The sequence below is a fragment of the Anolis carolinensis genome, chromosome 6, assembly GCF_035594765.1.
Source record: "Anolis carolinensis isolate JA03-04 chromosome 6, rAnoCar3.1.pri, whole genome shotgun sequence".
Taxonomy (NCBI): Eukaryota; Metazoa; Chordata; class Lepidosauria; order Squamata; family Dactyloidae; genus Anolis; species Anolis carolinensis.
The window spans coordinates 14,583,209-14,607,718 of record NC_085846.1 but is presented as its reverse complement, the minus strand read 5'-3'; the positions used below and the strand labels follow the sequence as shown (position 1 = coordinate 14,607,718).

At 41.2% G+C, this 24,510-nt stretch overlaps 2 protein-coding genes across 4 annotated transcripts in view; one reads left to right on the top strand and one right to left on the bottom strand.

The window, feature by feature from the left end:
- The window catches only part of mamstr (MEF2 activating motif and SAP domain containing transcriptional regulator), a 29,805-nt gene extending 22,781 nt beyond the window's left edge, over window positions 1-7,024 (top strand). For both annotated transcript variants that reach the window (XM_008117206.3, XM_008117207.3), the window contains exons 11-14: window positions 166-561; window positions 995-1,135; window positions 1,931-1,985; window positions 2,856-7,024. In XM_008117206.3, coding sequence (XP_008115413.1) covers window positions 166-561; window positions 995-1,135; window positions 1,931-1,985; window positions 2,856-3,304 — 1,041 coding nt within the window. In that variant the 3' untranslated portion in view covers window positions 3,305-7,024. The remainder of the gene's footprint in view (window positions 1-165; window positions 562-994; window positions 1,136-1,930; window positions 1,986-2,855) is intronic.
- A 90-nt stretch (window positions 7,025-7,114) lies between these two features.
- On the bottom strand, window positions 7,115-22,531 carry izumo1 (izumo sperm-oocyte fusion 1). 2 transcript variants are annotated; one of them, XM_062958139.1, is made up of 9 exons: window positions 21,821-22,531; window positions 20,699-20,773; window positions 16,730-16,813; window positions 12,785-12,805; window positions 11,813-11,893; window positions 11,453-11,553; window positions 10,000-10,150; window positions 8,311-8,482; window positions 7,115-7,440 (listed from the first exon to the last, which is right to left on the bottom strand). In XM_062958139.1, the coding sequence occupies exons 1-9, from the start codon at window positions 22,050-22,052 to the stop codon at window positions 7,293-7,295; spliced, it is 1,065 nt and encodes a 354-aa protein (XP_062814209.1). In that variant the 5' UTR covers window positions 22,053-22,531; the 3' UTR covers window positions 7,115-7,292. The 2 variants fall into 2 exon arrangements, with proteins under 2 accessions (XP_062814209.1, XP_062814210.1); XM_062958140.1 differs by lacking the exon at window positions 16,730-16,813.
- Window positions 22,532-24,510: the final 1,979 nt, after the last annotated feature.

Genomic DNA, 24,510 nt, shown 5'->3' with positions numbered 1-24,510 from the left:
CCCAATGACATGCAACTTCATCATATCATTGACATTTTATAGATGAGAGAAATGTTGCTTCTTGAACTTTGCACTGCTTGGGGAAATGGGCAGAATAAATAAATGGTGCTATTTTATGGTATCTTTCACTATGTAAAACTTTGTGGCCACTGATCTGATTCCCAGGTGTCCGAACTCCGTCAGCAGCTTCGTAAGAGGGGCCTCCCTGTTTCTGGCACCAAGCCAGCCCTGCTTGAACGCCTCAAGCCTTACCAGATGGTCCGGTCCAAGCCTCCACCCGTCCCACTCTCTACTAGCACCCGCTTGGCTCCCTCTGACCTAGAAGAGGAGGCCCAGGCCCTTCGGGAGAAGCAGCGGGTGGCCCAGAACCTGGCACTGAAGCTCCACAGGGAGCAGAAACACCAGGATGATGACCTCCGAGTGGAGCTTGAGATGCACAAGCGGATCAAGAACCGCCGCAAAAGCGTGCTGCCGTCTACCAGCCAACATGGGGCACCCCCACCGTACATCCCACAGCGGGAATGTGCCAAGGAGGGGAGAGGCAGGGATGATGGCTTCATGGTGAGCAATCTGGCATTCCTTGACTAACCTAAAAGAGAGTGAGGGCCCTGATGCAAGTAGTGGAAACTGGGAATCGGATGCTTGGATGAATTATTTTGGGCTGTTGCCTTCTAGGCAGCTGTGAAAATCTGATTGTAGGTCCCCAGACTACTTGGCTGCCAGAAAGTCACTGCAAGATTAGCAGAAAGCTGTTTGCATGTGTCTGTCATATTTAAGGTGGTTTCTATATGTAAAAAGGATAGCTACTGGTAACAGGGAACATGGGATGTCAGGCCAGGTGCCCATTTTATTTTTGGGGTATTTTTGGCTATTCATGTAGCCACTGGAGGATTCCACAGATGCCCACATCTGTACTAAAAATTAGAAGAAATGCTTTTTTGTCTGGGGCAGAAAGAATCAGCCAGACTCACTTTTTTGTGTTTCTTCTGACTAGGTTTTGTGCCCTCCATCCTGTGAGCCCATTCATTCTGATATGGAGCTGCCCCTTGAAATCACAGCCAGCCCTGCTGACCCCACCCCAACAGGAACTCGTTCCCTGGAGGAGGAGCTCCAAGAGGCCATCCAGAAAGCCCAGGTACCATGAAGCGGCACGGAGGGAGCAGCCATCATCTGCATTCCATGCTCGATGCTTTCGCAGTCTGTTCACTGGTGGCTGCTGTTGCTTTGCCCATATTAATGAGAACTGTGGCTTCAGTTCAACAGATCTCTCAGTGCTCATTAATCTGTTTGTTCCCACCAAGTAAGGAATGAAAGGAAGCAGGGCTGTGAGCAAATCTGGAACTCTCTGTTTGAATATTTCCAACCCATGGAGTCCTGCTGCTCCTTCTTGGAATGCATCTGCACATAACTCTGCTCCCAATGAACTATATTCCTTTCTTGCCCTGCTCTCTTTTTTCAGGAGGGAATGGTTATCTTTGTCTTGAAAGCAGAAAGAAGCCCAATGCTTTTAGGGAGCAGCCAAGGTGGCTTTCAGCCTGGGCTAGAGCATGAATTTTGCATGCAAATGGTCCCAGATTTGGACCTTGGGCCTTCTCAGATACTGAACTGACCTTCCCCATGACACCATTGCTTAGTAATTTTCTAGCTTTTGAAAAGATTTTCCCTTTCTAAATTTGCCAGCAATGCAATGTACAACAGTGCTCTCATTTTTTATACTACAATACAGAACTAAAAGGATACAGAAAGCCAATTCTGAGGTTGAGCTCCAGGATCACATACATGCTCATGTCTGTTTCAAACACATCTGAATCCCAATAATGTATAGAAGGATCTCTTTAGGAAAGAAACCCCCACTTGTCCCAAAGCCCATTGAATGATTAGGCTGAATGAGAAATCTTTTAACATCAGTTGTTCTATTTTCTCTGTGCAGCTGGTGCCAAGTCAGTCAATTGAAGACATCTTGGAGGAACCACTGATGTGTACAGGTGAGAAAATGTCTCCAGTACCCTTTACTAACCACTAGAGTGCAGCTTTCAACCAGGATACTATGATAAGATCACAAACTGCCTGGAGCAAAGATGTGCATGACTCTATTTTTCTAAAGCAGAGCTGAGAAAGATGTGAGAAGTACTGGACTACAAATCTAATCATCCCTTACTGCTCATAAGCCATCCTGGATACAGCTTTCCAACAGTCAAAGGACTGCCCTTCTCCTCCCTATTCTAAAGTGTGATCTCTTAGGTATCAAGTCTTCCGCAGAATTAGATTATCTTTACTTAGAACATAGTCCCCAAACCCAGATGGGTGGTAGAGTATGGTGGTTGGTTACCCAGTGATGAGAAACAGGCTGTCATAAATAATCTTCTGTGGAAGAATAAGATGCAGTTATCATAAATGAAAAGAGTTTGGAGGTCGGGAAACTGATACAATTTGTAAGAAGCCAGATGGGAGAAATAATGGCTTGAAATCGCAAGGATCAATGCCAAGGTTTCACAGCAGGTCAGAATGTCTTTTACAAGATATATCCCACATTGCTTGTAGTACTTGTTGCATCTTTCCTTTAAATGCAGAGGGGTGATGGTAGACTAGGGCTAGCTGGGGCTCGCTCTAAAAGTACAGTGCCTCTGTTTGTCTCTGTGCACCACTCCTGATGCTTATGGCCATAGCTTACCTGTCGAAGGGTGGCACTACACTGAAATAAATTGATCAAGTGCTAAGCTGTCACTAGTTCTCACATCCAGTAAACAGGTAATGAGTTTCAGCTTTTTTTGAGCCTCAAGTCAAATGAGATCTGGGGTAGGAGGGCTGAGTAGCTTCACTGCTATAATAATCTATTTCTTTTCCTCTCTTTTTAGACAACCTTCTTCAGACACATGCCTTGACCCAGGAAGTCCCTGATGATCGAGTTGCCCTATCTCCACTTGCCCACCAAGAAGCATCACCACCAAAGAAAGCCCGGCCCAGTAGTGACCTTCCTTTGGTGACCTCTGCCATCTTTGATTTCCCTGGATCCTATGACTTCCTGTCAACAGCCTCCTCCTCATCTGCATCACTGGACTCCCTGTCCTCTGTTTTCTCCCCTGACTCTCTGGAGATGCCTCCATCTCCACCAGACACTTGGCAAGGGAATGGGACCCGTGCTGGATTTGACCCTGTCGACTGGCTAGAGGCCTTGACCTCAGGCTCTGCATCAGGTTTGGGATCTACCAGCCCTGTCGGCGGCAGCATTTTCTGTACAGACTTTTTTGATTCATCTGACCTCGGTGTCAACCACATGATAGATCTAATGGTGGAGCAGTGGTAAAAGGAGTGGTCCATCTGGTTCCCAAGGCCTGAAGGAAAAGGGAGAGAATCCTTCTTATAACCTGTAAAGTCACAGTAGCACTGAATTCCTCCTTGAATGGGCAACAGCAACAGTGTTGAAGTGGTCAACACCAAGTTTCACCATAGATGGTCTTGTTTCTACATCCAGTTGCTCCCTTGAAAAAAGTAAAATCACAGATGTTTGGTTGTGTCAGTGCTATGCCTCTTCATGAAGGCCAGGCAATCCCAGAAAGAAGTCTTACTTCCATCCATCTGGAGATAAAAGATGCCAGGAAGACTGGAAATCAGTGAGACAGTTCAAGAGCGATAAATCCTGGTTTGGAATTTATCCAGACATGTTTTTTCTGTGTCATGAATTTCTGATTCATCATAGAACAAGTAATTTGGAATAGCATCAGTTTTGGATGCTATCTTGCCTGGAACAAAACTACTAATGTTTGTGTTCTTGACAACTTTGAATGCCACCTTGGCAGGAACCAAATTGCTGACATCTGGGTTCTTAATGATGCTGATGATCGTCTTGCATTAACATTTGACATATGGATTTTGTCACTTCTGCTTGTCATCTTGGTATTTCAATATCTGCCTCACATCAACTCTAGAAGTCATTAACCGAATGGGAAATGCTGTGGTCCAAGATAATAGGATCTTTAAGACACCATGCTGGTTTCATAGAAGCATGAGGACAATAGCTCTGTATACATCTAGACTGTCCCACTGATTTATATGCACTATGATTGAGAATGAGAAGAACATATTCTACCTTGTTTGCGATATCCCATCTTGTTTCATTTGGAAGTACAGTGCCAATTTTTCAAATAATTTGGATTCTGAAGTCTCAGTCCTCTGTGGTGAGGCAGAAGCTATAATTTCCAATGCCCAGCCAGAATGGAGTGAACCAGCAGTAGAAACCTCATGTCTTTATGAAAATGAAGATAAAGATGACCTTTTATGTTGGGGACTGAACAATATTTTAATAGCTGGAAGAAGAGGCGCCATCTTCATCAGGTCATGCCATTCTCTTAGCTTTTTCATTTTTACTTGATATTAAAATGTTGAGGGAACGTAAACATACTGAGAGCTTTAAAAGCATTCTTTGGGCTTGGGGTAGAGTGGCAGGCCAGCTCCCTAAGGTGGCTGGAAAGAGAGAGGGGCACATTTGCAGAGAGATGCTGGTGGTGTGCCATGTTCCAGTAACCAAAGGCTGCTGGGAAATCTCAAACACTTGGTTAAGGAAAGATCAGGGCACAGATGTGGTCACTGTTCATGTTATGTAGATATTTAAGAGCCTAACTAACCAAAGACTTAATCTGGTTTAATGATAGTCATTCCATTATCACTAGAATTCCTGGGAATTGTAGTTCTGTCAGAGTTTGGGATGAGGGGTGGGGAATATATGGCACTCCACATGCATGCAACACTAGCAAAGTAAGGAGCCATGGGGTTGAGATTAAACATCTATAGATCAGATTGGCTGGCATCCTTGTTAAGAACATACATGCAGGTAAAAGAAATGTATGCTTGTGTAAGTCCTTTTTGTGGGGACTTTTGGAGTTGTATTCCTTTCCAAAGCACCTTTTCAAACTTACATTACAGTCTCTGAAACCCCCTGGGTGGCTATTTGCTGATTCTTGGGGAGCAGGCAGAATTGCAGAAGCATCTGGCTGAGTTCCTTTAGCCAGATGCAAAACGAAGATACCAGCATTTGGATCCGCTGAGTCCTCTCAGTGCAATTGTAATCATTGCTCATCTAGCTACAGCAATGGTTCTCAACCTGTGGGTCCCAGATGTTTAGGCCATCAACTCCCAGAAATCCTAACAGCTGGTAAACTGATTGGGATTTCTGGGAGTTGTAGGCCAAAACACCTGGGGACTCACAGGTTGAGAACCACTGGGCTACAGGATTATAGGCAGATGCTTCTACAATCCTGCCTTTTCCTCACAAAGCAGAGAACGGATGTCAAGAGGCTGTTGAGGAGATGGTGGCGTATGGCTCAACATAGCATAACAGGTCTGCATGCACATATTAGTGCATGCACAACTTTGCTTCCAGTGTTGCCAGAAGAATATATGTTTGATTATGGCAAATAATTAGCCTAACATGCACATATCACTATCATGATGCCAGCTATTGTCTATTGGGCATACTAATAGAGAAATATTATCAAACTACATTTTCCAGAATTGTTTGCCTGGCAATACTTGCAGTTGGTAGGAGGAAAGGTGGCAGTTAAAGTGTCATAAGGCAACTAAAATTTGAAACATACATATGCTCTTAAGGTACACTTATGCCTATGCTTTGGGGGAAAAAAAGTGAAAAATAAGAGAAGCCTGTCTATTGCAGAGAGCATACCCTTTTTTACCTTGTTGTCTTGTACATAAGATCTTGAGGGCCAAGCTAAAGAAATAACACATTTTAAAAGCAGGAGGGGGCCTGTGTTGTTTCCAATCAAAAGGATGCCTGTGACTTAACCATCTCTCCCTTACAACCACAGAGCAGTTTCTCAACTTTAGCACAACTAAATGTTTCTTTTAAATGGCTAAATATATTAGCCAGATGCCATATCGTTGTTAAAGGCCTCTTTTGTATAATTTATACATGTAAGCAAGCAGAAAAACCATGGCTCACCAGAAACAGAGGGGAGGGTCCAAACTGGGAATGATTTTTTTATTCCCATGATAGCAGTAAGCCTTTGAATTTAAGAACAAAAGATAGATGGAAGTAAAGTTGACCTCATATGGGTAAAAGAGTATACTGCTCCTGTTTTTATGTACTATCTGCAATTACCTTCAAAGTAACTGACTTCAGTAGCTGCTTCAGGTGTAAAGTACATTGGCTATGTTATATTTTGTCTTACATGTTGTCACCCTATGAAGATGGACAGTACAAGAACAAGTAACTGCTGTAGTTTGAGGGTAATTGCATCCCTTCACTGTGCCCGACTCTTGTAGCCTAAGTGTCAGCAGACCACATGAAAGACCATATTGCAGCAGCAATATAAAAATAACATCATCAGTTAAAATACCAGAATAAAAGGGACCTAGTAAAATTCAAGATAGAGTTATAATGCCAACTGAGGCTGGTAATCCAGTGACTGTCTCACCAAAGGCCAACCTAAACATACAGGTCTTCAGTTGTTTCTTGAAGGAGGATAGAGAGGGAGCCAACCTATGGACATGAGGTCCTTATTTGTGACTTTTTTCTTTGGACTCCCCAATTTTGATGAACTGGGCAAAGGAAATGGTAGCATTTAACACATACGTTGTTTCAACTTTGTTTTGCACAAACAAGGGCCTGCCATAGGAAAAGCCCACAAAATAGACCTCACAGGAAAAACAACAATGTACCTTGTACTACAGTTTGGAAAAGTTAGATAATGCCTTTCATAATCCTCCTACCAACCTAGACAATGGCCATTGCTAGCTACGGCTGAGGTGTCAAACCTGTGGCCCTCCAGATGTTTCAGACTCCAGCTTCCAGAAGCCACAGCCAACTGGTCCAATGGCCAGGAATTCTGGGAGCCAAAGTCCAAAAAACCTGAAGGGCCACAAGTTTGACACCACTGGGCTAGGGGATTCTGGGACTTGTAGTACTTCTAAGTTCTGCCATGCTTTAAACACCCACACATTTAGAGTGGTATATGCCATACTTTTCAATCTCTGCTGCTCACTTTCAAAATAAACATCATTTTTCACTGCCTCTGTTGTGTTGTTTTGTTTGTTTACTTCCTTGTGAAACTAACTTAGGTAGATTCAAACAGTATCTGAGGCCTTGTATGGAGAAAAATATCCAATAAGCCTAAAGCCACCTGAGAAGTCAAACATAATTCTTAAAGTCTTTATTTAGTAAAATATACCAGTCTTTAAATATATTAATAAATAAATGAATTCAAAGGGCAAGTACAATGTAAGGAAGATCTGCCATAAATGAACCTTGAAGATAGAACAAGCTTCTCATTTCCACCTACTCAAGACTCACTCTCACTTTCTTCAATCTCTCCCTCTTCTTCATTCTCTCCTTTTTCTTCATTCTCTCCCTTTTCTTCATTTTCTTTCTCCTCCTCCTCCTCCTGCTCCTTCTCATCTTTCTTGTTCTTATGACGATAATAACACACACTGTTTGGGGGGGGGGGGGGTGAAGCAGAGGAAAAGGTGTAATCTAAAGCAGCAGATTGCAAGTATTTTAGCTTCAGAGAACACTCTTCTTTGCCTGGTCTACTAATGATGCCCAGACTTCTGAGAGTTACTGTTGCTTTGTATGAACAACTTTGTTCACACAAACCAATGGCAAGGTTAATATAACTAACTTCATGGTTGAGCCTGCTAAAGACTGTGATTCTAAGCTTCCTGTGGCTCCCTACATTTGCCGCAGGTGCCTCTGCTTGCTTGTTCTTCCCAACATTATTCCAATCTTCCATAATCTGGCGCCTGTTTTCATTTTTTGAGATGGGGGACATTCTGGGCAAAGAAGGCGCAGATGGTGTGTAGACGCTTAATCTTCTTTTATCTCAAATAGAACTTTTCCAAATCACATTCCATCAACTCTCAAAGCCACTTCTTCATTCTCATCACACCAGAGTATGGTTCCACTTTAAATCCGGTTTCTGCCTCCTGCAGAATTCTGGGGTTTGTAGTTTGGTGAGGCCCAGGACCTGTCTGGCTGAGCTGTTTAAATGCCCCTCTCTAAAGTGGATTTAAAGTGGATCCAAGCTCTAGTATGATGAAGTCCTTATTTATTTATTTATTTATTTATTTATTTACTTTCTTTTTCTCTTGCTTTTCTCTCAAGGAAGCATCATGTTCTTACCTCTGCAATATTCTGAATGGGGATGAAGAGGAATATAAAATGGAAAAAGGGAAATTACTAATTCATTTAGACCACACTGTTTTGCGGAGGGATGGTTTTGGAAGCTATATTGATATCAAATTAATATTTCATAGAAAAGAAGGGTGGGGCTACAAGTGTGAGATAATGGTGAGACTCACAAGGCAACAACAACCAGGGAAAGCAGCCCTCCTGTGACCGCAATCACGATCCAAGCTGTCCAGTCTTCTTGGGGCGGTGGTTCTCTGGAGGAGACCCCTAAGGCAAAGGGGCCTTCCATAGGAGTTAGATGTGGCCGCGTGAACCAGGTGGTCTTCCCAACTGGAGTCAGTACTGAAGGCAGGAAGAACAAAGAGATAGAATATGATGTGCGTTTCCATCAGCGTTGCCTCAGAAAAATCCTGCAAATCTCTTGGGAAGACAGGCGGACGAATGTCCGCGTGCTTGAGGAAGCAAAGACCACCAGCATTGAAGCGATGCTCCTACGCCATCAACTCCGCTGGACTGGCCACGTAGTCCGAATGCCCGATCACCATCTCCCAAAGCAGCTACTCTACTCCGAACCCAAGAACAGGAAACGTAATGTTGGTGGACAGGAAAAGAGATTTAAAGATGGGCTTAAAGCCAACCTTAAAACTAGCATAGACACTGAGAACTGGGAAGCCCTGGCCCTTGAGCGCTCTAATTGGAGGTCAGCTGTGACCAGCAGCACGAATGGGGGGCTTAAGGGAGAAACGTGCCAAGAGGAAGGCCCGTCAAGCCAACCCTGACTGGGACCGCCTTCCACCTGGAAACCGATGTCCTCACTGTGGTAGAACATGCAGATCAAGAATAGGTCTCTTCAGCCATCTAAGAACAAATCCTCAAGACAACAGGAACGGAGGACCATCATACTCAAACTACGAGGGATCGCCTAAGTAAGATGTGCAAGTAGGAACAAACCTTTGGAAAGCTGTTTCTGGGGTTAATCCACACACACACATGCACTATCCCCACAGTTGCTAGAAGATACTGGGTCACTGGGTTTTGAGTTTCCCAGGCTGTATGGCCATGTTAGAAGCATGCTCTCCTGACATTTCGCCCACATCCAGAATGCTTCTGGAACATGGCCATACAGCCTGAAAAACTCACAACAACCCAGTGATTTCGGCCATGAAAGCCTTCGACATCACATAGATACTGGGTCATTTGTTATTTAAAAACGTAACTTCCAAACTCCAACTAAGAAAGAGGAATTGAGTCTATTCCTACAATGGAAGAGAACAATTTTATTTTTCATCTGTGATCTTAACTGATTAATCAAAACTACTTTACAAATATCCCTTATTATTATTATTATTATTATTATTATTATTATTATTATTATTATTATTATTATTATGTACTATCAGGTTGGCGGAACAAGACCCTAGAACAGTTTTGAAGAAAAAGCTTTCTTTGTCTTTAGATCTGCAACATTCATGATCTGGACATTCCCCATCCCTGATTTATTTATTTATTTACAGCATTTATATTCCACCCTTCTCACCCCAAAGGGGACTCAAGGCGGATCACATTACACATATAGGCAAACATTCAATGCCTTTTAACATAGAACAAAGACAAGACAAACATAGGCTCCGAGCGGGCCTCGAACTCATGACTCCTGGTCAGAGTGATTCATTGCAGTTATTCATTGCAGCTGCTCTCCAGCCTGCGCCACAGCCCGAGCCCTTTAGGTGGTTCATGTGGATGTTGTAGCAGCTGGCTGTCATCTTGGGAGATGCTTCTTTGCACATGTGAGTGTTGGGAGAAACACATGAGAGTAAAGCATTCTGAAGTGTTCCTCAGTCCAGAGCTGCAGCACTCACCTGTTACTTGGAAATCAAGTCGGCTGGCAGGCTCTCCGTTTGGATCCAGCATTTCACACCGGTATCTGCCTGTGTCATTGTGATTCACTTCTTTCTTCACCAGAAAGGAATCTGTGCCACTTGCCATCAGCTGCTGTTTGCCATTCACCACCTGAGGAAAGGTCAAGGCTGAAATGGAACAGTGCTGTCTAGGGAGAAACTGTTCCATATGTACATTTTTCCACTGACAGGATCTCAAGGGCATTATGTAGACCAGGCATGGGCAAACTTTGGCCCTCCAGGTGTTTTGGACTTCAACTCCCACAATTCCTAATAGCTGGTTGGCTGTTAGGAATTGTTGGAGTTGAAGTCCAAAACATCTGGAGGACTGAGGTTTGCCCATGCCTGATGTAGACCTTTACCTTCCTTTACTGTTTGCCCATCATAATATTGCTGTGTGCTTTGAGATGATTTCCAACTTACAGTGGCCCCAAAGTAGACCTATCACTGGGTATTCTTGCCAAGATTTGTTCAGAGGGGGGTTGCTTGACAATAGTTTCAAAGTGTATAATTTCCAGGTGAAGAAATTATATGAAGAAGATATTTTGTCCTTGTAGCTTCACCCTGATAGAAATTTCCCATAAGCACTCCCCTAGTAGTAAAATTCCACTCCTAGCAGTGCATCAATAGAAATTAAATAAGATTTTGCTGTCATTTCAAATCTGTGCCCGAAGCCACCACTTCATGCTGTCTAATGAAAGCACCCAATAGCTCATCTTTTGAGCAAATTCCCAAGACAATTTGGTTTCAAATCTCAATGCAGATATGAGTTCCCTTGCTGACTCTGGGCCATCTGAGGAAAGATGATACATACCATTCTAATACACATACTGTATTAAAACTTATTTCTACAAAATACATATTAAAAATAACAGAACAAAGATTAAAACACAAAATGTGAGTGTAAAATTCATGATTAAAACTGACTGGGTAGGCCTGCCAGAAGAGATAGGTCTTCAGATGTGTTCTAAATTCCAACAGCTCATTTAGCTGTGGGAGCTTTTCCAGCAGGTCATCCCACAGTTGTGGGGCGGCTGAGGAAAAGGTCCTCTAGGTGATGGTTGTCAGTTGGGCTCTGGCTGGTTGAAGTAGCTGCCCCCCAGAGGACCTCAGTGTTCAGGGTGGATTATATGGGAGAAAGCAATCCTGTAGGTAACTTAAAGCCAAACCATGTAGGACTTTAAAGGTTAAAACCAACACTTTGTACTTTGCCTGGAAACTGATTAGCAACCAGTAGAGTTACTTTAGTATGAGTATAATATGCTTACTCCTGGATGTTCCTGTAACCAATTATAAATATATCCATTCTTGGAAGGGGCTCTTGATTAACATATTGAAGCAATGACAGAAGCTTTAGGGAAAGCTGATGGGCTTGTGAGGAAGAAGTCTGATTGTTAGCAGGAACACTGCTTACCCGGAAGAACCTATATTGCTTCACACCGTGGTACACTTTGTGCCACCTCAGAGCACAGTCCAGAATCAGATCTTCATCCATATCGACTTGTATCCTCCTCTCTGTAAAATCCATCAAGAGCTATTCCACTGCCAGGCCTCATCAGCTGCTATCTTAAATCTGATCTGTCAAATCTTAAATCAGATCAAATCAAATCTTAAATGGGATCCAGGACTCACTCTTTTCTGTCCCCACCCAGCCAATTTGAGGGTCCTGGATTTAAGGTCTCATTCTTTATATCACAGATTCTTCCCGGCCCCATTTCCTGTTATACCAGCCCAGAACAGTTTGCCCATTTTGCTGCTGATATCCATGTCTCACCTCCACAATAGATGCCCTTGATGCAGGTGTAGGTATTTGTTTGACAGGAGTAGCAGTTGATAAAGGAATATATCAATTTACCTGTAGGGAAAGAGTCTCATCAGAGGAGAACTAGAAATTGGGGTGGTGAGGCTCAGTTTGGAAGAATACTAGATGTCTGGGTGCAAAGGGGAAGAGCACAGGCAGATGGAATAAGGCAAGAGAAAATAGTCTTCCCTATTAGATGGCCACAAAAGCAGAATTTGGAGGATTTACGTTTTAATTGGACAACAGCTCCCAAAATGCCTCACCGCACATGAGCCCTGAATTTATCAACACTTTTTATTAGCCTGAAGTATAGGGAGAAAGAAACAGGTTTGTAAAATTGGGCAGAATATACGGATGGAAAAATATAATCGCTGGGCTCTCATTTTTATATGACAAATATCCATTCTGTAACTTCGAGGACTAACAACAGAACAAAGCACTTTTTACTCTTGAAGTCTGTATGTATCTGAGGCTTGAAGTGCATTTCAGTTCAAGGAGGGAATGCCATGCACACAAAACCTATGTGCATGTGGAAAGTTCAATTGAAAAATATGTATGACTAAAATGTGCAAACATGGGAGAAAATTTGCACAAACACATTTTAATCGATGGGAAAGATGAATAATTTGTGGAAACTAAAATATGTACGGGTTTCTCTGTAGGAAGCTGGCAGAGGGAAGCTCACAATCCAATGAAGAATTGAGTGAGGACAGAATTGTTATTTGGAATCTGAAATATAGAACAAATTGAAACTGACATATTTTTAACATCCCTACTACCGTATGTTTGCGCTTGCGTTCCTGGATACATCTAAATGCTACTTTCTTTCCCTCAACTTTATGGTCAGAGTCTGACAAAAATCAGTTAGCTGTGCCAAGTAGAAGAGTGCAGGTATCTCCAGTCCTGACCAGGTAGGATATTCTTTTCAGCCAAATTAATACTCACCACACTCATTGCTGCATATCACTGTGAAAAGAAAGGGGAAACATTTGACATTTGAATTCATGGGATTTCATGCCTTCAGTACAAATTACCAGGCTATGATTGCCTGATTAGAAATATTTGAACTGGCCTCTATAGCTACATTTGATCTGTTTGGCATCCATTCAATGGGAGTAGGGAACAACAGGGAGAAATGTGACTGATTATGATCACAGCATACAAACAGGCCTGCACTGTGTAATGCAAACCTTTGTATAAACAATACAGGTTAAAAAATAGAACAATTTTGTTGAAACTGGCTTTGTGATTTCAACCTGGGGGTTCATTATTAAGCCCTCAAGAGAGCAGAATTTTGAAAAGTTACATAGAATCATAGAATCACAGAGTTGGAAGAGACCTCATGAGCCATCCAGTCCAATCCCCTGCTAAGAAGCAGGAAAATGACATCCAGAATTCTGCAGGAGGCAGAAATCAGATTTAAAGTGGATTAGAATAATAGAATAATAGAATTGGAAGGGATCTCATGGGCCATCTAGTCCAACCCCCTGCCAAGAAGCAGGAAATCGTATTCAAAGCACCCCCGACAGATGGCCATCCAGCCTCTGCTTAAAAGCCTCCAAAGAAGGAGCCTCCACCACAGTCTGGGGCAGAGAGTTCCACTGCCGAACAGCTCTCACAGTTAGGAAGTTCTTCCTTTTTTTTCTTTTTTAAAAATATTATTTTAAGACATACGCATACACAACATTTACAATTCCCACCACCACCATGAGGATTATTTTCTTTTACATATTAATCCTGTTTGAGACAATCCTTCTAGATTTACATACTATATAACATTTGTATCCTATTTCTTATGGCCTGATCTCTAGACTTATTCATAATATAATCCTTGACCTGGTAGTTAGGAAGTTCTTCCTGATGTTAAGGTGGACTCTCCTTTCCTGTAGTTTGAAGCCATTGTTCCGCATCCTAGTCTCCAGGGCAGCAGAAAACAATCTTGCTCCCTCCTCCCAATGACTTCTCCTCACATATTTATACATGGCTATCATGTCTCCTCTCAGCCTTCTCTTCTGCAGGCTAAACATGCCCAGCTCTTTAAGCCGCTCCTCATAGCGCTTCAGACCCTTGATCATTTTAGCAGCCATCCTCTGGACACATTTCAGCTTGTCAACATCCCTCTTCAATTGCAGTGCCCAGAATTAGACACAGTATTCCAGGTGTGGTTTGACCAAGGCAGAATAGAGGGGTAGCATGACTTCCCTGGATCTAGACGCTATACCCCTATTTATCCAGGCCAAAATCCCATTGGCTTTTTTAGCTGTCGCATCACATTGTAGGCTAGTGTGTAACTTGTTGTCCACAAGGACTCCAAGATCTTTTTCACACATACTGTTGTCGAGCCAGCCATCCCCCATACTGTATCTTTGCATTTCATTTTTAATGCCGAAGTGGAGTATCTTGCATTCATCCCAGTTGAACTTCATTTTGTTAGTTTCGGCCCTAACCTGTTAAGATCGTTTTGGATTCTGCTCCTGTCTTCTGGAGTATTAGCTATCCCTCCCAGTTTGGTGTCATCTGCAAACTTGATGATTGTACCTTCTAGTCCTTCATCTAAGTCATTAATAAAGATGTTGAACAGAACCGGGCCCAGGACAGAACCCTGCTTATGGCACTCCACTCGTCACTTCTTTCCAGGATGAAGAGGAAGCATTGATGAGCACCCTTTGGGTTCATTCACTTAGCCAATTATAGATCCACCTAACTGTAGTTTTGCCTAGCCCACATTTGACTAGCATGTTTGCCAGACGGTTGTGGGGGACTTTGTCAAAGGCCTTACTGAAATCCAGATACGCTACATCCACAACGTGGATGATTTGTTTTTGATAAATCCGTGTTGACTATTAGCGATGACTGCATTCGTTTCCAAGTGTTTGCAGACCACTTCCTTAACAATATTTTCCAGAATCTTGCCTGAAATCGACGTGAGGCTGACCGGACGGTAATTGTTGCATCGTTCTTTTTTCCCTTCTTGAAGATAGGGACCACATTTGCTTTCCTCCACTCTGCTGGGACTTCTCCTGTTCTCCAAGAACTCTCAAAGATTATTGCTAGTGGTTCCGAAATAACTTCCGCTAGTTCCTTCAATACTCGTGGAATAATTAGGTACAATTATTGGCAAAATCTCCCAGAAGTAGTTAGGTACATTTACACTTATCCTTTTACAGCCCCTCTTTTTGAAAGCGTTGTTAGTTTTAAAATAAATACCTGTATAGAATATGCCACCAGACTGGATTGCGGCACAAAATAAGATCTTAATTTCTTGTAAGACCATAAAAATATAAGAAGAGTTCAGCTGGATCAAACCAGACGTAGTCCACCATTCTGTTCTCAAAGGGCCCATATAACCCATAATATCAAAGCAGATAATCCACAATATCTGCTTTGAACTGGGTTATCCGAGTCAACACTGCCATAGAATCCAGTTCAATATGGATTTTATACAGCTGTGTGGAAGATGCCATAGCGATCAAACTGGATGTCTGTGGGAATTCCACAAGCAGATGGGAACCCTTCAGCTCATGCTCCCCAAAAACTGAACCTAGTTATATTCAGTATGATGCCCAATACCCACAACAGGGCAGAAGGTATCAATTTAAGGTACAATACAGGCCAGCACCTCATATTCCTCTTCCAACTTTTAGTTACTCTGCAAAAGGAGTTTGGATATATTTTGTCAATTTTTGTTCTTATATAATTTGGGACTTCTTCTGACCACTTATATTCAAGGTGGGAATTTTTATTCCAAGAAAGCTCCTTCCTCAGTTGACAAATTGATTTAAAACTCAACACAAAACACCTGCATCCCCACTAGGCTCTTTATTTCCATTTTCCTGAGACATCTTTGGCCCCTTCCACACAGAGATATATGGCAGTGTGAACACAGATAACCCAGTTCAAAGCAGATATTATGGGAATTTCTGGGTTGATATTCTGGAATATAGGGCTGTGTGGAAGGACCCTTTGTCTCCAGTTTCCTAGTCATGCATCCAGGTTGAAGTCAGCTTTATGAGTTTAAAGAACAAACACCCTATAATATCATGAGGTTTCGCCCAATAACACTGCTATGTCCTATAGGCACTGTGATACAGAGGGTCCAGCCACACCAACAGATCACTAGGAGACATTCTAAGGCAAGTGTGTTAAACTGATTTTCATCAAGGGTCACATCAGCCTATGGTTGTTTTCAAAGGGCCATTGAACCTATGGATGGCAAATCTGTGGATACAGGGCCAACTATAATTTTTTAATATAGTGGTCGTTGCTTTTTCACCCAGTTGAGCCAACAAATGTTATTGAACAACAACTCACATCGCTTTTGATTATCTGCCATGCAGACTAGGGATAATGGGAATTGCAACCTAACCACATTTGTGGCTCTGGGGTTGAGGAAAAGGTTAAAGGACATTTTAAAGTCAGACATCATATCCACTAGCCTAGTATCTAAATTCAAACCCCACTATCCTGACTAAACCAAAGAAACTGCAGCCTTCCAGATATTACTGCATCACAACTCCCATCAGTTCTAGTCATGATATCTAATGATGAGGAATACAGGAGTTGTACTCCAGCATCTGGAGGGCCATATAAAATGACATGGTGGGCTAGATTCGGTCTGTAGGCCTTGAGTTTGACACACATGTTCTAAAGCATAGGCTTGTTGAAATTAAAGCTATTAACTGTCAGCATTACAATTTAGTCATTGCATCTCTGCTTCAAAGAAAAGGTTTTCAGAATATATGCAATAAGAATGACAATGAGTGTCTCTGAGTATATCACAAGCATCTTCTCTTCTCCATGGTCTACCTTTTCACATTTAATAGGATTGGGAAGGGTTTCCTTGAAGCCCAGAAACTTTTCTTTTTAAAAAAGTAATTAAATGCAACTTACATTTTGTAAATTGTGGCATTATCTCCTCAAAAGTAGCTACCAGTTTCTGAAGGCCCCATGTCACCTCATTAAAAAGCTGCCCATCTGCAAAGGGCAAGCAAGAGTCAGGGCCGAGGGACATCGAAGATGAAGCGCAAGATTTAAAATTTCTTCTGCTATTCTAAAAGAGTATCTTCAAATACATCACATTAGAACACCTGAGAATTTGATCTTTGTGAATCCCGGTACAAAATGGCCTTATTCTCAAATTCCAAACAAATGTACAGAGCAGAATGTCACTATCCACTATTCTGATTCTCTAAACCAAATTCCTTCCTACACAATTTTCAGTTCAACCAGTTGAATCCACATTAAGTTGCATGCAACTAGACTGGTGGAAAATGTCCTTAATAGTCCTCCTACCCCTTAAAATTGCTGCTTTAAGGGTCAGCTGCAATGTTCATGCCCAGGAAGAAGGCCAATAAAGGGACCATGGTACCAAGGGCCCTTCCAGACAGGCCCTATATCCCAGGATCTGAACCCAGGTTTTCTGCCAGATAATCTGGGATAAACAGAAAACCTGGTATCAATTTCTGGGATATAGGCCCTGTCTGGAAGGGCCCCAAGAATAAGCTCCAAAAGAGTGCCTCACTCCAACCTCAGTGTCCGGAATTTCCAGAGGCCTTTTCACCTTCTAACTCAGGCATGGGCAAACTTTGGTCCTCCAGATGTTTTGGACTTCAACTCCCTCAATCCCTAACAGCCAGTTGCCCCATGCCTTTTCCAACCCCACACTTCTTCACCCCCTCCCTCAGGCTCCTCCCATTCCTGCAAAATGGGACATCTTACAGCAGAGGTGGGCAATGGCATACTTCAGGGTCCAGATGGCTGCACAGACCCATTGCCAGTTCCACATTGTTGCCATTTGGGGAGAACATATCACTTCCAATTGCCTGTCGGACAATTGTGGAAATTTGGAGTCTGTTTCAAGGAAGACAATAGCCTTGAAGCTTTTCTTAAATTGAGGTGGGGAAGGCTGAAATCCAGACATCTAGGTCTTGATACTGGGGGCTGCTAAATTGAGTAGGTTTTGATGGAAGCAGGACTGAGATGGTAAAGGGATGTGCACCCCCCCCCCCCCCACACACACACATCAATAGGGGAGACAGCACTTGAGTCTGCTGGATATATAAGCCCATCATATTAAGCAAGGTCCCAGGCTCTAGCATAAAGCTTGCTGGAATGTGTGAACATGGAGTGGCTACCACGAAGATGAAAAAGTAGGGAAACCTGCTTGCCATGGTCCAGATGTGTGCACCCAATCAGATTCACAGATCATAACAGAGCACTCATGTTTAGAAATTCATACAAGGCAGAACAGAAAATACAAGGGATAGCTATACCCTACAATATTTAATAGATTAAAACAAGAATCCATGTGGCCAAGCATAAACTCTGTGTATTCAAGATAGCAAAATTACTTGTAAGGAAGAACACACAAAATGGGAGAGGCTGCAGCAATTTGCTTTTGCCTTTTGGGAAGGACATGGTTTCACCCTCTCCTCTCCTTTCCTCACTGCTGAGTTCTACCTGCTAGATTAGGTAGTTGGAGGGTATTCACTTGTTTCAGCATAAAAAGCAAGGAAGGAAAGAGAGATGGCATAAGATCCCATTTGCCCACTTTCCTATTTTTTTTATTTAAGAATACATTTTTTTTAAAGTCCATACATTTGTGGACAGCACCTTTATTAGCACCATTTAGAAACAAATCAAATTCTGAGCAAAATGTGGAGATTTCTTCATTGAAATAGAAAGTTAACTAAAGTAGGGGGTAGAGGACTGATTGGATGAAACTCAATATTTTGAGTCAGAATATCTGTATGTTGTTAGTATTTTTAAGAAGGTAAAGTTTTATATGGATTTTAAAACACAGACTTTAAAAATGTACATGTTTTTAAAGACATGGACCTTATTATGAACAAGCACATACAAAAGTGAAATGCCTCCCAAACAGATTCCCATCCATTTTGATAGGAACATTTAGCCTATATATATATATATATATATATATATATATATATATATATATATATATATTCTGACCATTTCTAACTTAAAGTAAACAGCGAAACTACACACCCAAAATCCACTTGGCCACAAAAGACATGGTCATCCCCGCTGTGTTTAGACATCAAAAAAACAAGAAAAATAAAGTCCTAATTAGAGGGAGAAGAATAATTGTTTTTTTCCCATTGCTGCCAGTTAGAAGGCTAAGCTCCGCCCACTTTGTCTCCTAGCAACCCACTCAGCCATTTGATGGCGCCCAGGGCCGCTTCAAACAGGCCTCTTCCACACTGCCTATAAAATACAGATTATCTGATTTGATTTGAACCGGATTATATGGCAGTGTAGACTCAAGGCCCTTCCACACAGCTATATTACCCATTTATAATCTTATATTATCTGCTTTGAACTGGATTATCTTGAGTCCACACTGCCATATAATCCACTTCAGTGTGCATTTTATACAGCTGTGTAGAAGGGGCCTCATATAATCCAGTTCTAAGCAGATAATATAAGATTATAAATATACAGTAGAGTCTCACTTATCCAACATAAACACCCCGACAGAACGTTGGATAAGCAAATATGTTGGATAATAAAAAGGGATTAAGGAAAAGTCTATTAAACATCAAATTATGTTATGATTTCACAAATCAAGCACCAAAACATCATGTTATACAATACATTTTACAGAAAAAGTAGTTCAATGCGCAGTGATGCTATGTAGTAATTATTGTATTTACGAATTTAGCACCAAAACATCACAATGTATTGAAAACATTGACTACAAAAACATTGACTACTAAAAGGCCGACTGCATTGGACAATCCATAACATTGGATAAGCAAATGTTGGATAAGTGAGACTCTACTGTAATATGAAATAATTACTGTGGTATAATAATATAATCTCTAAAACCAGGACAGTAAATAAAGAGCAACACTTGGAAAGCAGGGAAATTGGGAATTCCAGAAAGGAAACAATCACGGCCAGCTAACACTTCCCAACAAAGGATTCTCCCAGGCATGAAGCAAACAGGCTTTGAAGCTGCAAGGCCATTAAATGCTAATCAAGGTGGCTAATTGAAGCATTCATACCTGCAACAGTGAGACTATTAATAGACTGGCCAACCAAGGATTTGGCAAGGTAGAAAACCCCCAAACTCTGAAGCCACGAGGCTACTCCATCCCATTCAACCTGGCCTAGCAAGAATGCCCTATGTAGAAAGCGGCCAGGCTTTTAAGCTGCAAGACTATTCAGTGCAACTGTGCAATTCAAGCTGGTCAAACAAGGATTCCCCTACAAAGGAAGTAGCCAGGTTTCAAAGCGGCTCTTTGATTGGAGGCTGCAAGGCTATTCACTGCTATTCCACCTGGCCAACAAATGATTCCCATAAGCCACAGCAATGCGTGGCTGAGCAAATCTAGTATATTCTAAAAGTAACAGATTTTGTCTGATCTTGCAAGCTAAGCAGGGTCAGTGCTCATTATTACTTGCATGAATGACTGCCAAGGAATACCAAGTACTGCTGGCAACGCTTCAGAGGAGGAAGCTGAGTATTCCTTGCCTGAGAAAACCCTATGAAATTCATGGGATTGTTATAAATGGACAAATGACTATTTGGAGACACATGCACAGGCATAGTGGTATACTATTTCAGAAGTGCCACCAGATGGCACTATCCACTTGCTTGCAAGAGAAAGGGTACCCGCCATCTACCTAATTCTATGATTGACTTAACTGGATGTGCAAAGTCTGACATATCCTGGAGGGACATGCCTTGGAAAGCTAAACATAGCTCACCCTTTGCTTAATAACTGTCCTGCCTATGAATTCAATATATTTTCATCAACCATTCAAGAGAAACCATTATCTCCAGTATTCTGTATGGCCATTTGGTGTCATTCATTTTAGCATATTTCATACCTTGAAAGTCATTTTCCGTTATTCGGTTTACAAAACGTTTGAAGTGAGCTGCAATTCTTCCAAGTGTGAGTTCATCTGATCAAATGGAGGAGGGTATATTGTTAGAAAATAGAAAGAAGCTCCCTTCTTGCAAACTTTAAAAAAGCTACTTATTACAATGCCTTTATATCCAGTCTAATTCACATTCACATAAATATCTTGTTTATTATGAACTGTATGTTCATTTTGAACATGCTTAATAGGACCTCTGGGTATTTTGGGCCCAAAAGCTCCCATCACCCCTGGCCAGCATATTTGAACAGCCAAAAGGTTTGGGATGATAAGGGCTCTATAGTTCAACACATATAAAAGGTGTTAGATTGGAGAAGGCGGCAAAAAACTTTTCTTCTAAAGCCTAAGGTACATGACAATCCCCACTAATTAACAGACAAGATATTTCTGTTCCTTTGAACATGGAAATTTTGTTTCTATAAATCAAAGTCGCAAAATCAATTAATTCATAGGATTGTTGTTGGCCGGAATCACTGGGTTGCTGTGAGTTTTTCGGGCTGTATGGCCATGTTCCGAAAAACTCACAGCAACCCAATTCATAGGAACTTCATAAGTATACAGGTACTTATTTTATTATTTCACTATAGTTTCTATAAAACAAAGCCTCAACGTAAGTTAATAAACCAGTTAATTGGTTTATTAATCTACTTATTCTATTATTAGACTTTCTTCCAGTCTGTATCACTTCATGCCATGTGACTCATGGCATACTTCCAATTATATTTTGTTGTTAATTGTCATCAAATCAATAGAATTGAAGCCTTAATTTTTATATTTTGCAGTCACTGCCAACGAGGTGCCTGTGGGGATTTTCTGCTTCTGTTGCATCTAAAATAAGTACTTGACTTTCATATATAAACTGGACCCCTGTAATGTAAATCAAAAGAACAACAGAATGAATGCAATTTAATATTAGTGTATACACACCATGAAGGTATGTTGTATAATAACACCACCAAAGCTTTAAAAATACATTGTTGTTTAGGAGGAAAGTAAGTGTGGTCTTAAAACCCCAAGATCAGTTAAAATCTATCCAAAAGATCAGACTTCTAGGAAGTGATGCAGACCTACCAATCACAGCCATGTATTTTTTGGGATTTATGCGAGTATGTGATAGGCCATCAACGACATTGTCCAGAAGACGCTGCAACTTTTTTTTCTGGTCAGGCTCCTTACGGAGTTTCTTTGCCAGGAAGCGATTTCTAAAATCCTGCTTAATTGCCATGGCATCGTTGCTGCACTTCAGGCAGCCTTGGACTATTGTGATGATTTGGACTATTATCCAAAATACCTGCCAAGGCATCACTTTCTGTTGCGATTGTCAGCAGGAGGTCTTCAGCTGCCTGGAAGTGATGTCATACCTATGACATCACAAAGCCTCCATTGCTTACAATCAGTTGGAATCACTAGACTAATTTCCAATGTTCCAAATTGGCTGTAATGATTCTTTGAAATGGAGAGAGTAGCAGCAGATATATATTGTGAGGCAGAGTTTATTCCTTCATTCACAATGGTCAAAGAGTGACAATTTAGAGCTTAACATTCAACGACATGCAAATATTTCTCAGGTCTTCCACTGGGAACAATGTATTTTCTGTATATTGATGTGTACAAGTCTTCTGTAATTAAAAGATTTTAACATAGTGAGAGAGATACAGAAAGAGAGATGGAGCAAGGATGGTACGAATTATAAAAGATAAACAAGCAGTTAACTATTCTGTAAGACATTATTTTTTGTCTATAGAAAACACCTTCAGGAATGAATGTGCACAGAAACCACTGTTGGATACGGCAAACCTTCAATTATATTTTTCATAACTAGGATATAAACATTGCCGTGTGTCTTCAACCCTTACCGTTATGATGAGATTTTTCTTCTATCCATTGCTCCCCTCTGTGTCCAAAGGGATGCAACTCGGTGTTTCTGTTCTCCAACTGTTACTGCTCTCAATGTCTATTTGCTCCAAAACATTTTACACCAAAGTTCATCAAAACAGGAAAAGAAAAATCAACAACAAAGCCACTTTTACAATAAGAAAGCAACTCAGAAGATTAAAAACCAACTATAAACCACAAAAGGTATTAAAATTAAACAAAACAGCATTTATTGTTGGTTTATTGGTTTATTGTTGGATAACACACCTATTTAACCATTGTTGTTGTTGTCAGATGCTTTCAAGTCAACTTTGACTTATGGTTACCTTATGGACAAAAGACTTGCAAAGCAATCGATCCTCAAAAGCTCAGGTCTTATAGACTCAGCCCCCTTCCACACAGCTGGATAAAATCCTACATTATCTGCTTTAAACTGGAATATCTGGCAGTGTAGACTCAGATAGCCCAGTTCAAAGCAGATATTGTGGGATGTTCTGCCTTGATATTATGGGTTATATGGCTGCGTGGAAGAGCCCTCAGGACTGAATCTATCTGCCTGGAATATAGTATTCCTCTTTTCCTATGGCCCTCCATCTTTCAAGGCATTATTTTCTTTATTGAGTCATGTCTTCCCATGAAATGGCCAAAGTTCGTCTCAATTTAGTCATCCAGAGAGAGAGAGTTTGTTTAGATGAGCTCTGAAATGTCATAAAAAGATAAATGAAGAAAGAGGGTTATACAGTGGAAAATGCTCTGTGAAATATTTAGGTACTATGTTTTCATAGCCTTGAAGGGAATTGGTGACCAGATGTTTCAGAATAAAAACATGAGAATATAAAAACCAACTTTGTTTATAAGCAGACCTTCTAAAGAATGGAGATGTCAAGGTCTACGGCAATGACACTGTCTTTCCAAAGAAATACTTGCCCAGTTGTATCTTTTCAGTAAATCTAAAACTGAACAAGAAATGGAATTATTGTTTGGTTCTGTTTATTTTAGAAGCAAGCCAGAAAGCTCAGCAGGCCTTGTGGGTGTTCTGGAAGAAATAATTTCACTTTTAAAGCAGAACTCTCTGTATGAGTGGAGAAACTAGAATAATCTCCATGGGGACCAGAAGAATTTTAGGCTATGATGGATCAGTAACCTGGGACATTTCTCAGTTATAATAAATTTGCTCTCCCCCCCCCCCCCCCGCCCAATTCAAATTTTGATAACATGAATTCATTTAACTGTAATAATAGTTAGCTGAGTTTTTGGAAGACATCTCCTCCATGCTGTTCTCAAATATGCAATATTTATAAAAGTGCTGATTGTACTGATCTGATTCTGACGTGATTACAGAACTCAGGAACAGTTCTTTATTTGGACTGCAACTTCCCAAATCCAGGCAGGGGGTTCTGGGAATTGTCAAACACCTTAATTCCCCCAGAACATAGAAAATAGCTTTTTTTAAACTAATTCATTACAGGTTGAACATCTCTTATATGAAATGCTTGAGATCAGAAATGTTTTGGATTCCCCCCCCCCTCCAGATTTGGAGCTACAGAGTCATAGAATCATAGAAATGGGAAGACACCACAAGGGCCATCTAGTCCAGTCCCATTCTGTGTATATTTCAGATTCTGGAATTCTGGATAAGGGATGTTCAACCTATACTATACTTGTTTAAAAAGTAGCCCCATGATGATATTATTCACACTAGTGATTATATTACAAGCACTCATAGCTTTCTTGTAACTTTTTTTACTTTTTTAAGGGGAAGAAGGTACCATTTTTAAAATAAGGACTAGCAAAATAATTTTGAAGTTCTATGAAAATGCCTATAAAATTAGCAAGACACAGTTATCCAATATACCAGTGATGTGATCACTTTTGAGCTGAGTTGG